General features: G+C 49.8%; 1 protein-coding gene across 9 annotated transcripts in view; it reads right to left on the reverse strand.

Moving 5' to 3' along the window:
* DOCK7 (dedicator of cytokinesis 7) overlaps nt 1-13,841 on the reverse strand; it is a 94,808-nt gene that overhangs the window by 80,038 nt on the left and 929 nt on the right. For all 9 annotated transcript variants that reach the window (XR_005956472.1, XM_041483604.1, XM_041483603.1 and 6 more), the window contains exon 2: nt 5,225-5,330. Coding sequence is in view for 8 of the 9 variants with exons in the window: in XM_041483604.1 (XP_041339538.1) it covers nt 5,225-5,330 (106 nt within the window). In the remaining variant the exon portion in view is untranslated. The remainder of the gene's footprint in view (nt 1-5,224; nt 5,331-13,841) is intronic.

The raw sequence follows: 13,841 nt of genomic DNA on the forward strand, positions 1-13,841 counted from the left end.
TCAGCACCCTCTGAGCAAAGAAATTCCTCCAACAGCTGCCCTCTGGCAGTGGGAGCCATCCCCTGTGTCCTGTCCCTCCATGCCTTGTCCCCAGCCCCTCTCCAGCTCTCCTGGAGCCCCTTTAGCCCCTGGAAAGGGCTCTGAGCTCTCCCTGGATCCTTCTCCTCCGCAGCTCTCCCAGCCTGTTTATTAACAATTACTTGGTATAATATCATTTAGTTAAGAGTACTGCTCTCTGCTAACACTGCTGAAGTTATTGCAGAGACTGCCAGTGGACAGCAGAGTCACCTGAACAGCTGAAACACCCCTGCCCTTTGCCACTTTAGCCAGGGCATGGGAGCAGCTTCCATGTGCTGCAGAAAGTGCCTGCACAGAGCAGAGTGAACTGTGAGCAGCCCCAGGGGAGGAGGAGGGCAGAGGATGTGGATGCCTCTCCCATCCTCCCCTGCCTGATGAGGATAAACCATCCAGCCAGGCAGTGCAAAACCTCCAGGAAATACAAATAATGGGAGGCAGCCTTCAGCCTTCATCAGCTCTGAGACAGCATAAAGACTTGGCTCATTCTCCTTTTCAATTCTTGGTGATAAAATTACTTGGCTCTGAGCACTCCAAAACGCAGGACACTGTCATGTTTTCCTTTGCTGTGCTTCCCATTCATTTGCACAAGTCACCATTTCTTCTTCTCTTAAATTACGTTAAAATAAACAATGGAAACATACAAAGGAACCTATATTCTCTTACTGAATAATGAGATGCTATCTTTGAGTACATGGCCAAAGTCTGACATCCCATAAATCCAAGACAAAGGCTCAATTAGCCCAGATAATGCCCATAAAGCCAGCAGAGCTTCACAAAGATATGTAAATGTCAGCACCTTCATTTTACAGGAGAAAATGAAGTGCTGAGAGCAGACGTGGTCAGATCACATCACATCCAAGAATCCAGACCCCTTTACTCCCAGACTAATTAGTATCTCTTATAACAGTGCTCCTTTACATACTAACAATCATCTCTGCTGTAACATACATCAAAAGGCAGGAAATATCACACCCAATCCCTTGGAAAAAGCTGATTTTTCTATAAAACAACTGAATGTACGTTCACTCTGCTGATTTGCAAGTTTAGTAAAAAGCTGCTCTTCTAATTAAATCACAGAATCATTAAGGCTGGCAAAGTCCTCCAAGATCATCCATGCTCAAACTTTGACTGAACACCATCTTGTCAACCAGACCACTGTGTCCAACCATTAAAATATACCTCTAAAGATGTAAAGAAATAGGAAAAAAAAGAGACCTGAAAAGGTTTTTAAAAATTAAGAGAACTTTTTCTTGGGAAGAAAAAAAATCAAGTTTTGAACAACAACCAAAAAACATTTCAGTTATTATCCTTGGCACTCAAAAGTGAAAAAAGAAGTCCAAGATTTTATAAGTCTTTATCTTCTTTCAGCAGACAGAGTTAACTGAGCACAGGGAGCTGCTGCACAGAAAAAACAAACTTGGGAAGAAAAGAAAGTGGTTAGTCATGAGGGATTATAATGGCCCATAGTAAACAGGCTGGGTCACCAAACAAACAGAGCAAACTCCCCATCCTGCAAGATGCTGGGGAATTCTCCCAGGGGAGGTGCAAGTGGGGCTGGTGGTGAGAAGCAGCAGCTCCCAGCAGGGAATGCTGAACCTCTGGGGCAGCCAGGGTGAGCACAGCCCATGGACCCCAACCCAGAGCACCCCCAGCAAGGTGCAAACGCACACCCCACTCACCAGTGGGCTTGGAGAGACTTGCAAAAATAACTTTAAAAAAATAAACCCTCCTTCATGGAACTCTCCGAGCTCACAGCTCCTACTTCCCAATAACAAACTGTCAGTGCTTTCTGCTGTGGGCTGCAGAAAGAAAAAGCTCAGAGCTGCAGGAACTGCATCCTGCCAGGATCCCAGCCTGGCACATTGGGTCACACAGGAAAAGCCTCTCAGGCCCTTGGACCTGTGTCTGGGGCTTGAGGAGTGCAATTCAAATCAGCTGCTCCTAAAGTGGCAGAAGGGTGGAGGCTGACAATAATAAACTCATTTGAAAGCAGTGTCTTCTCTCCAGCTCTACCAGATACCAAATTAGAAACAGTTCTGGCAGCATTTTGTCTGCTGCTTGTGAAGCAAAAGTGAATAGACTTGCTAAAATTCAGCTGACAGGTTTTTGCATTTATCCCAGGTTCAACCACGGGCAAGCCTGTGGAGTGGGGAACATCCCTGCACTGGCCTCAGCTGACAAGGCCCAAGCAAGCACAGTGCTGAAGGCTTTCATTCACAAAAACTCCATTTCTCCACCAAAATATCTCCACTGGACTGGTAAGACTCTCAGACAAACCATCAGAGCATCACTGCTGACCTTTCCTGGTGCAGAATTCTCAGCACAGGGAGCAAGGTGGGCATGAGAGAACACACCTGCACAATCATTGGAGTCACAGGATCATGGGGTAACCTGAGCTGGAAGGGATTGCAGTAATTACACATCCTCTACACAGAAAGAGACATAGTTCTCCCAGGAAAATCCTGGGGAGCTGTGTAAAAGCCGTAAGAAATTCAGAAGAAAGAATTCAAACAATTATTATCTCTCTTTCTGTAACCATTGTTTATAGATATGGTTCTCCAGAGTGTGCTATTCATAGTTCACCAATAGTGTGAGGGAAGATTCCTAAAAGCCAATCAGGCCTTAAGTCCACCACTGTTTCTACAAGAACTGCACATTTCTAATAATTCATTGCCTTTTCAGCCTTCTGATGATGGAGCCTCTGTATCACCTTTGGCTGTCCCCAGTACCCCTCCAGTGATCAGGGACCTACAGGGATCATCCTCCAGCTCCTGGCCCTGCACAGGACAGCCCCAACCATCCCACCCTATGCATCCCTGAGAGCATTGGCCAATTAATTCTTCAACTCTGGCAGGCTGGAGCCCCCATCCCAACCAGCTGCCATTGTGGAGATACTGGAACTCAACCACGCAACATTTCAGCAGGAATTTCCTATTCACTCCCACACTACATGCCCTACTTTAGGCTTTTAAACCAGTGTGGCTACACAGAAGTGAGCTTTTCCAGAGCAAACCAGCTTCACACAGCAATGCCTTCCCTCTGCATAATGCTGATTATCAAACCAGGCCAGGCAGGCACAGCAGATCCTCACAGATGCCTCAGGGAGAGAAATTAACCCAAAATTCAGACAAGCAAACCTCTGTTGTATTATGCAGCCTCAGGATACAGACTCATGACTTAACTAAAGAGACTTTTCCTACAGACTATCTCCTACAAACCATCACCCCGTGTTAATCAGGCTTCTGCAGAGCATCTCTGCTCAGCACCCAATTTAATGTGACAAACTGGGAGCTTATCACAGCAGCCATCACACAATGCAGCTTGATAGGAAAAGCTCAGAGCCTGTTCCCAGCCAGGATGACCTTTTCCAGCATTTTTATAGATCCTTGCATATATTTACTAGCAAACACCAGGGCAACAGGGTAATGAGAGCTACTGATAATGCCATGACCAACAAGTCTGATGCTGTATCAAAAATTACATGTGAAGATCAACAGGACTGAAGCTTTGAGCATGAATACTTGGTTGGTGGCAGAACGGAAAAACTTCAGGAATAAGAGGAAAAAGTGGAAAATAGGTAATTCAGAGTGAAAGGAGGTGATACAAGGAAAAACTGACAGAAAACATGGCTGGGTGAGGAGCAGCTGGAGAGGCTCACAGAAGACATCTCACTTTGTGAGAGCACAAAGGCAATTCAGCCAAGCCCTTCCAAGATGAAACCAAGGTGGGACAAGGGAGGCCCAGCAGTTCCTGGGATGGATATCCAACGGGAGTGCACTCCTCAGCTGGCCAGAGCTGCAGGGAAGTGGAGTCAATGACCCTGAGTGCTCCACACTCCAGCTAATAGCAGGGGACCCTCCCTGCCCTAATGCTGGATTATGCAAAAGACCATCCAGAAGTGCCAAGTCAGGGCTTTGCATTATCACTGCACAGCCCAGCAGAGCCACTGAGGTAAGGCATTAGCCTGGGCAGCAGCTCTCATTAACCCTTCTCTCATTAACCTGCTCGGTGCCCAGCAGGCTGCTGACAGACCAGCCTTCTGATCTCCCTGTGCTTCTGACAGACCAGCCTTCTGCCCTCCCTGTGCTCCTGGGACATGACAGAATTCCAGCCCTGCTCCATCCCCAGTGTCCCTGGCACAGTCAGACCTCAGAGATGAAGTGTGTGCTTGCAGAGAAGTCACTGCTCCGAGCCAGAGGTCAGCCTGGAGGTCCCTTCTGAGGTGACACAGCTCTGAGGACACCTTTGTGCTCCACAGGAGGAAGCTTTAACAGGTTACACTGCACATGAAGCAGAGGGAATTCCCATGGGCTCATCCCCACAACCCCAGGAACTGAGGAAACACTACAGGACCCCACTGCAAAGAGAAGAACTCTTGTAAACTCACAACACTTGCACAGACCATCAAATTCAGGGCACATTTCCAGCCCTGCCTGACCTAACCACCCCCCTCTGAAGAAAACAAGATGCTCTAATATTTATTTTCCAAGTTGACTGCAGAAAAAGGAACTGCTGTGACCTGAAGTGAGACGCCAAATCAAACATTTCCAGCTTGAAAAAGTTTGTTGCACTCTTGAAATGTTTACCACAATAAATCTGGAAGGTTACTGGTAGGCCATGCAAAAAAGTCTGACTTCAGAAAGGGTGATTGTGACAATGTAGCTCTTCAAAGTGGGCTGTAAATTTGTAAGTAAATACAAGGAATAGGCACACTCAACTTGCACATAATATTTAAAAGACTTCAGAAGAGCAGATGAGTTGCTGTGGTCCTGCTCTCCAGGGTGACAAGGACAGGAAAACAGCAACCTGAAGTGCAGGAGCTTGCAAAGAGCTCTCTATGCAGAGAACCACACACACACACGGAATTTAATACCCAATCCAGGCTGTCTGAGGATAAAACAACTAATAACTGGTCAAGAAATCCCCTTGTCCTACAAAGATTCTGCAGAAACACAGATTCCCAGCCATACCAACTGATTTGCAACACAGAAATCCCCAAAATCAGTGGGTTTTGCACGGAATTTTGTCCTTGGTGTTATCAGAGCCTCTGACATCAAGAAGCTGTCAGCAGAGCAGTTTCCTCCCAGTGGCATGGCAATGAGTGTGGGCAGCAGCCAGAGCAGGCCCTGCTGCAGGCATGACTTACAGTGGTGTGATGAGAGACGCTGCCTCCGATGTTGAGGTTCTTGAGGAGCTGTGGGGAGCCTCCATACTGCCCCGAGATCTGCTTCCTGACCTCGGCTGCCACGGTCCTGCAACGACACAGGGACACGGTCACCCCAGCAGGGACAGGACACAGGGACACGGTCACCCCGGCAGGGACACGACACAGGGACACGGTCACCCCAGCAGGGACAGGACACAGGGACACGGTCACCCCAGCAGGGACACGGGGATGGAGCAGAGCCACCCCCTGTGCAGGGATGGAAGCAGACACTGCTCGCTGCACCGAGGCTGTCACTGCCCTCAGGAAACAGACCCTGCATAACCAAACTCCCAGGAATCACAAAGCCCTCACAAGGCTGCAGATACGCATTTTTAACAGCAATTAATTATTTTTTTTTTTCCCTTTTGTGAGCTGCTCTTCTGAGCGCATCTGTGGCAATAAAATGCACGTGACCCCGAGCACAAATTAAGTTGTTCCCAGCAGGCTCTTCCAAGGAAAGCTCTTCTCCAGAGTTCTCCTCACCCTTCAGCAGCTCCTGGTCACACAGCTGCTCCTGTACTCTGCATTTTCATCCCTCTGCCTATTTTTGGGGTCTGCAATCACAGTCAGACAAAGGACCAGGAAACAAATGACTGGGTCAGAACAAAAAGGTGTTTCCCTTCCCGTGTAGGAAAGGTAAAGGTGACAAGCACAGGAAACACTGGCACAGAGCCTTGTGTCTCTGCCAGAAAGAAAATCCACCACTGGGTGATTTTCTCACCAGGAATGGAAAGCACAGAGCAGCCCTTCCAGGCCTGAAGGGTGACAGCTGTGACCCTCCACCGGTTTTCCATTTTGGCTAAAGAGCCACATTGTCTCTGGGAAGGCTGAAAACACAAGAGGTGGGTAAAGCCACCTGGAGGGGGAAGGAGGAGCACAACAGAGGGAAATGCTGATGGCCAGGGGCTGTCTGAACAAAGAGCCACAGCCCCAGCCCCACCACAGCCATGCCCAGCTCCCCATCCTGTATCCCAGCAGGAAGCTGCAGCTCCTCTCAGCAGGGACAGCCAAGCCTCTGAGGAGGGTGGAAATGGTTTTGTTCCAAAAGCAAACCAAAACCCAGATTCCTCCCACACAAAAAAGCTGTGTAGGTGAAAAGCTGCTGAGTACCCCTGGCCTGCAGGACCTCACCAACACAAATGCTCCTCCCCAGGAGTCAACACCCAACTGAGCAGTGACAAACCCACCCCAGCGTCACTCACCACATCACAGCACTGCTGGCAGCTCTGGCTCCCAGAGCAAATTCCCAGCTCCAAGGACACACTAACCAGCCCATAAGGCAATGAACAGGCTGCAAGGACTGGAGTGATTTTTTTTCTGCTGTATCAGTATCTTTGAGCACCCTCATGGCTAATTGACTCCTGATCTCACCAGGGGGACTGTGCTGTTTATTAGAACAGCACACGAGCTGCTAAAACCCTGCCAAGGAGATGGTTAAACCTGTCCTGAGCTAAACCTGGACACCAGGATGGGCTCCTGCCTTTGGGATTGCTGGTGGGCAGGAACAAAGGCAGCTGGAGGCAGTGGAAGAGAAGGGAACTCTAAGAGGGAACTGGCTGGGACAATTGAGGCTGCCATGGGGAGCAGATGTTTCCTCAGGCCAGAGGATGGACATAAGATTAGCTAGAGGAAGCATTATTTTGTCTTTTTTAAAAAAGTAGACTGCAGGAGGAAAAAAAAAAATCAAGTTTTATGTATTCTGGCTGCAAGAAGTAATTTCCTTCATGTTTGCCTTTATCTGATGTTTTCACTTCTGGTGGGTGGCTTCTGTCCTGCTGGGGACAGGGAACACCCAGGAAAAGCCATCTCCCTGTTCCCACCACGTGTGCACACACAGACACACTGAGAGCAAACCAAGTGTCTGCTGCTTTTGCAGGGAAATTTGGAATGCATTAAAATGGCTGCTTGGCATGGAAAGCACACGTGGAGCTGTGGCTGGGGATGGCCAAGCTTGTCCCCAGGATGCACAGGACTCTGCTCTACACCAGGCTCTCACTCGCTGGGTTTGGTGTCACTCCTGAGGAGGCACAGAGCCCTGGCAGCAAAAAATCAGAGCCCAGCACAACAGGAAAAACTAAAATCCCTTCCCCATTTCCAAGAGGCACCGTTTACAGATGGGAAGTCCAGCCAGAGGAGGGGATCTGTCCCCAGCTGTCCTCCTCAGCAACCCGAGGCATCTCTGTGGTCCAGCAGGGGAAGGAACGTGGTGCCACAAAGAGTGGCACTGATCAGCTCACTGGATTTGGAAAATCCCCCCAAAGCACGACCACAGCCAGTCAGAACTGAAGCTCCAGTGGGTTTCACCAAGGACCAGCATTACTCTCGAGGCTGAAGCACTCCTGCCTCTCCAGCTTTCACCAGCACCCGTCAAAACTCTTCCCACGTGAAGTTAATGGGCACTGTGTAAACCTCAGAATTCCCGAGTGGAGTCTGCAGGGGTTACTGCTCATTCCAAGCCTGCAGTCCAACCCACAGCTCTTTCTGTGTCACTGCATTCACAGAGGTTCTGGACACCACGTCCCCAGGGAAAGCATCGTGCCTCTGACACTCAGAAATCATCTCCTAACATAACCTGGTCTCCAGATGTGTTTCTGGGTGATCTATCTCCCTCTGGGTTTGTGGCAGCATGATCAGAGCCCTCTCCCACCCCTTTCCACCTGCCAGGTGTCCCCCTTGGGCTCCCCTGACCACCCAATGGCTTTTCTAGAGTTGTTCCAGTTGGGAATCACCTTTCAGCAGATGTGCTTCACCCTGATCACTCACTCCAGAGAAGAAGCAGAACCTTTGGAGAACCAAATGAGTATTTCCACATTGGGAAAATACCTCAGCTTTCCTCTTGCAGGGCTGCTTCCTCACTGTTTCCTCCCAGAGGTTCCCAGTTTCCCTAAAACAAATAACTCCTGCTCTGGTGGAAGGTGTCCCTGACCACAGGGTGAGATTTAAGGTCCCTTCCAACCAAACCATTCCATCACTCTGTGAACACACTTGCCTTCTCCTCCTCCTCCTGCACTCCCAAAGGCTGTTTGTCCATGACAAACTGGCCATGCCCAGCAGTCCATGTTACACTACAACCCTGAGCATTATTTCTAACCTAGAGCAATGCTGGTAGGTTACACCAAACCCCATCAAGAAAAGAGAAATAAATATTCTCCAAATGTAAAAAAAAAAAAATATATTAATTTGGTAGAGCCGAAGAGCCATTAAAGCTTTGATAATTAAAAGGACAAATAAAAAACTGCCTCTTTAATAACTTATCTAATATTCAACATGTAACCTGGGAACCTCAGACAAACATTCCAGTTAATTACAGCCCACAGCCTCATGAATGTCTGTGTTTAAAGTACATCTTCCCCAGTCACTTCCTTTCTGACCTTCTTCACTGGTTAATTATTGTGTGTGCATGTGGTTCACACAGAAAAAGAAAAAAACACACAAAGAAGAGGAAAAAAATCCTCTTGGAACTGGCTCCTAAAGCAAAACAAAACTAGTCATTCTCAAAGTACTTCGAGCTGCAAATAACAAAATGAAGCCATGTTTGCACTCCCAGGGATTTTTACTACACACAAAAATCATTCCTCTGTGTGCTGAGCCTGGTCAAATCCAAAAATTGTTCCTTTTTTATTTTAATTTTTTTTTCTTTAGCTTAACCAGCAAACTGGAAATATCAGTTCTTCTTTTTGTCTTCCTAAAAAAATCTGCCCAAGATCTGCCTGGTGATGCCAAGCAAGGTCAGGAACTCTCCTGTTTCCCAGCAAAGGTGGGTCAGGGCCAGCCTGGGGTGATGCGAGGAAGTCTCCCTTTTCCACAGCCCTCTCCACTGGGAAAGGGCAAGGCAAATTGGTTCTCCCCATCCTGCTAATTACAGAAGTGTTGCTCCAGCCTGTTCCTCAGCCTGGGGTCAGTGCAGGGACTGCACACCCAGGGAGCTCTGAGAAGGCAGCCTGGCACTGCGAGGCATCTCAGCCCCAGCAGAGCTGCTCGTTCTGCCTCAGAGAGAGAAAACTGCATTTACACATCATTTACTTCCTCACCCTCTGTTCAGCCATCCTCCTGACTCACTGTGCTTGGATGTCAACCCCAAAGCCCGGTGGCACTGGCTGAGTGTCACCCTGCAGAGGGAGGAGCTGGCCCTCTGTCCTGCCTGCAGCCCCATCCAGGTGAGTCACCACCAGGGAAGCTCTGCTGGATGAGGGAACCTGCTCCAGGGATGCAGGGAGAGCTCTGGCCTGGAGCCACCCTGCCAGTTCAGCCCTTCCTCCTAAACCCCAGGTCCTGTTTCCTTCTGAGTGAACTCCTTCCCCTTGGAGTGAAATGGGTTTGATTTCCAGCTGAGGAAATGCCCAGCCTGATCCCGACCGCTGCAGGGTGTGTGTGGCTTCTTAAATTAACACAGATGAGCAACAACATGTTCCCTTTTTCCTCACCATTGATTAAAAGAGAAAACATCACACAACGCTGCCTGTGGTGCTCTTCTGATCACCTTTGATTCTGGAGGCTGAAACGTCCCCCCTGGGCTGCAGTGCACGGAGTGAGCTGCCAGGACACCTGGCTGAGGAAACCACCACAGGACTGCATCCTGCAGGACAGCAAAGCCACACCTCGAGCTAAAAACACCCAAGCAAAGAAGGAAGCCTTGGCAGCCCTGTGGCAGAGCCCTGGAGATGAATCTTGGAGGTCTCTTCCAACCCAGTGATTTTGTGAATTCTGTGATTCTGTAAGGTTTTGTCCCTGCCTCCTCCCTTGCTTTAAGCAGTCAGGGATTTTCTTGGGCTTCCCAAGCGCTGCCGACTCCCCCACGAGACATCCAGAGAGGCTGCACGGGGACAGCCGTGGGACTTTTGGGGAGAACAGGAAAGGTATGCTCTGAAATTCCTGCTAAAAATCCATGACAGTGTTTTGACAATGCAAATGGCATCTGGATGTGGGAAGAGAATAAACTGTGATGAATATTCTGCTGTGACCACGCTTCTGGCCCAATCTGGTGCTCCTGGGAGCCAGTGCCAGCTCTGCTATTGGCTTCAGTGGGTGCAGGTTTCACACCATCCCTCTTTACCCTGGGGCTGGGCAAAGGAGGCTGTCAGTCCCCCTGACACATCATTCAGGGAGTGTAAAAGGCCTCCAAATGAACATAAATGTAAATTTAGCCTTCCCAAGTCCCCTTTTACAGCACCCCATCAGTGTAAAGGGAGCTGCAGCAGAAATAAGATGCTCTGAATGTAGTGAACACAAGTGTTTTCCCCTCAATTCAAATCCATAAAGACAAGCTGTGATTACTCCAGGAATCCCATATAGTGTAAGAGTCCTGGATGATGGGGAATTTCCAAGTCACTGAATTTCTGAGAGCAGGACCAGCCCCTGCTGAAGACCCCCTAGCCCCAGACAGCAGCACCTCAGGGGGTTCCTGTTCACATGGAAGCACCTGGGAAGGGGTTGCACCCACCAGCTAAAAACTGTTTTCTCTGGACTCCACTGACAGCTGGGCACAGGAAAACTGAAAATTCTCAGCAACAGAACACAGAGCAGTTGTAAAAATCACACTGTGGGGTTTGTGTGAGGCTGACAGGCACTGTAAAACAGAGGGCAGGGCAGGTGTGCTGTTCCAAGTCACAGGGATCCTCTCCCACTGTGGGAGCAGAAAGGAAGATCAGAACTTTTCCAAGCAAAGACACTTCCATGGTGATGGTCTGACCAAAGGAGCAGCCCTGCATTCCCCAGATAACCCAGCCTCAGGATGGTCCAAAAGCACTGACAAGGCACTGAGCCAGGGGCTCACAGGAAAGCCTACATGAGTTTATCCCTGTGATGTTTTTGCTGTGTGAGGTTTGAAGGGGGAGTTCTCCCTTCTCTCTTTTTGAACTTTAAAAACCCTGCAAACCTTTTCCTCTGTCCCAGGAAGCACTGGAGTGCTGGGATAAAACATGCTCCAGTTACTGGGACATCCAGGAACTCAGGACTGACCCTTTTGGTGGGGGGGTTTCCACACCCTGTTTCTTTGCCAAGTGGTCCCATATCCAAAAAATGTCCTGGGATAACACAGCTGGGAATGTGCACCAGAAACAGGAGGCACTGAAGCTGCTCTGCTCTCACACTGAGATGGAAGCAACAGCCCCCATGCTGCTACAGAATCATCAGGATGTTGCAGAAAGATGTGACCCACTACAGCTTAAAAACATTTCCTACCAATATATTTGCAAATAAAAAATAGCAGTTTTATGCAAGATCTTATTAACCCATTATATATGTTTAACTCAGGAGTTTCTTCCGATGGAGTCAAGAAGAACTAGTAATGGCCAAATTCTAGTTCAAACCCATCCTGCAAAAACTCAGCAGGCCCTAATCATGAAGACACCTTGTAACATATTCTTAAAAAGATATTTTGAAACTGTTGGGGCAATTACTGATAGCCTCTGCCCAATATTTAAAGATTTGGATGCAATGAGCAAACAGGGCATGGCACCAGCACTCTGATCATGCTTTTGAGGGGCACCACAGTGGCTGAAGAAAGCACAGCAGATAAATCTTGAGCTGTGGGACACATCCCTGGACTTTCCAAGAAAAGGCTCAGCCCATCCCATGTTTGTTTTTCTACCTCTACTGCAACAACCAGTTTAGAAACGTGCAGCTGGACTAAAGGAATTTGTCTTGGTGGATCTGAATGACATCCATTTGGAGCACACAGGCAAAGCAAGAGCAGCATGGCTGTTTCCTGTGAATAAGACAAATGCTGCATCTACCTCGATGAGTCAGCCAAACCGGGGGGCAGAGTGTGAAAATGTGAGGGATCTATTCTTCTTGAAACAATGGAACTGGGGAGGGCTTCCAGCAGCCACCAGCACAGCTCTGGGACTTCCGTGCACTGCCTGCCCCAGTCTCCCATCCCCAGGAACAGCAACATTCCCAGCAGGTCTGTGCCAGCAGGAGAAGGAAGGACAGCAGCCCAGCCTGGGCATTCCCACAAGTTTTTGCCTTCACGTGCACTGGATGTGCAGGCCATGAACCAGGAACTTGAGATTTCTCAGAATATGACACTACAACATGGGAAACTCCACAGAAAACACAGCAATCTTACAAGTGTAAAAGAAAGGTGGAGATGCAACAGCCCTGACTTCACTGCAAAGCACCTGCGTCCTTCTACAGGCACAGGTGAACCAGACCTGTTTAAAGACCACACTGGGAAACACAGGGAGTGGATCAACTAGCCCAAAAGGTGCTCAGAGGTGGCACAGCTGTGCTACAACCCAGATTAGCCCAAAAGGTGCTCAGAGGTGGCACAGCTGTCTACAACCCAGTGAACCAGGCAGGACACAGGTGAACCAGACCTGTTTAAAGACCACACTGGGAAACACAGGGAGTGGATCAACTAGCCCAAAAGGTGCTCAGAGGTGGCACAGCTGTGCTACAACCCAGATTAGCCCAAAAGGTGCTCAGAGGTGGCACAGCTGTGCTACGACCCAGTGAACCAGGCAGGACTGCTGAGCACCACAGTGGTCACCCCAGGGCCACCTCACTGAACTTCCTCCAGGGCTGTCCAGCTCGGACACTCTGACTGCCAGGGCTTGTCTCTCATGTGACATTCTTATGACTACAACCAAGGAGCAGGAAAAACGGTCTGGCAGCAAATCCATCTCTGCCCATTCCTTGATCTGTCACACTAACTCCTGGCTGGTGCACATCAAAATGTGCAGAGAACCTGAAGAGAACAGCAATGTTTTCACCTGCTTCCAGATCATGAGTGGGGTGGGACTGATGTCACTCCTCTACCTCCTACCCACCCTTGTCCTTTGCCCTCCTGTTTCTTTGGACCTTCTCCATCACAGCTTCTCTAACTGCAACTACTTGTACCTACAGCTTCTCACTCAATGGCACGAAAATGAGACTCCTTCTGCTACTGTCCACATCCTCCTGAACAGCTCTGGCACAACTGATGGATCTCGCTTTCACTCCACTGCTGGCTACAGGTAGGAGAGATACCATGGTCACCAAAGGCTACCTGGTCAGACCTGCTAACAGAGAAATAGCTCCCACCTGGAACCACATACCAAACACGGAATGTAAATCTGCAGAAACCTGCCGTTGGCAGGTAAATTTCTATAAATACTCCTCTTCAAAAAATAACCAAACTTTGAGAAACCCGAGGATGCTCAGCCCCGCGAGCCTCACGCAGCTCGGCGGGTCCCAGGAGCGAAGCAGCCGCGCTCACACACAAAAGGAAGGCGCTGGCAGGGAGCTCTCTCTCCATTTTCCAGCAGCGGGAGGGAGGTCGGCGCTCCCCTCCCAGGTGCGGGGCCGGGGCAGCGCCGGGAGGCGGCCGGGGCAGGGCCGGCCCGGCCGGGAAAGCGCCGTGCCGCCCATTGTGCGGCCGGAGGGGCTGCACAAAGCGCCCGGCCGCCCTTTGTTCGCGGCAGCGGAATTCCACGGCTCCTTCCCTCCTCTTCCTCCCTCCCCCGCTCCCCGCGGGAGCTCCCCCGGGGGAGCGGCCCCGCGCTCGGCGGCCGCCGCGCCCGCTCCCGGCCCTTTGTGGCGGGCGGGGGGGCCCAGCCCCGCGGCCGTGCCCGCG

This window comes from Pyrgilauda ruficollis, unplaced genomic scaffold, assembly GCF_017590135.1.
Source record: "Pyrgilauda ruficollis isolate IOZ18807 unplaced genomic scaffold, ASM1759013v1 scaffold6, whole genome shotgun sequence".
In the NCBI taxonomy this organism is placed as follows: Eukaryota; Metazoa; Chordata; class Aves; order Passeriformes; family Passeridae; genus Pyrgilauda; species Pyrgilauda ruficollis.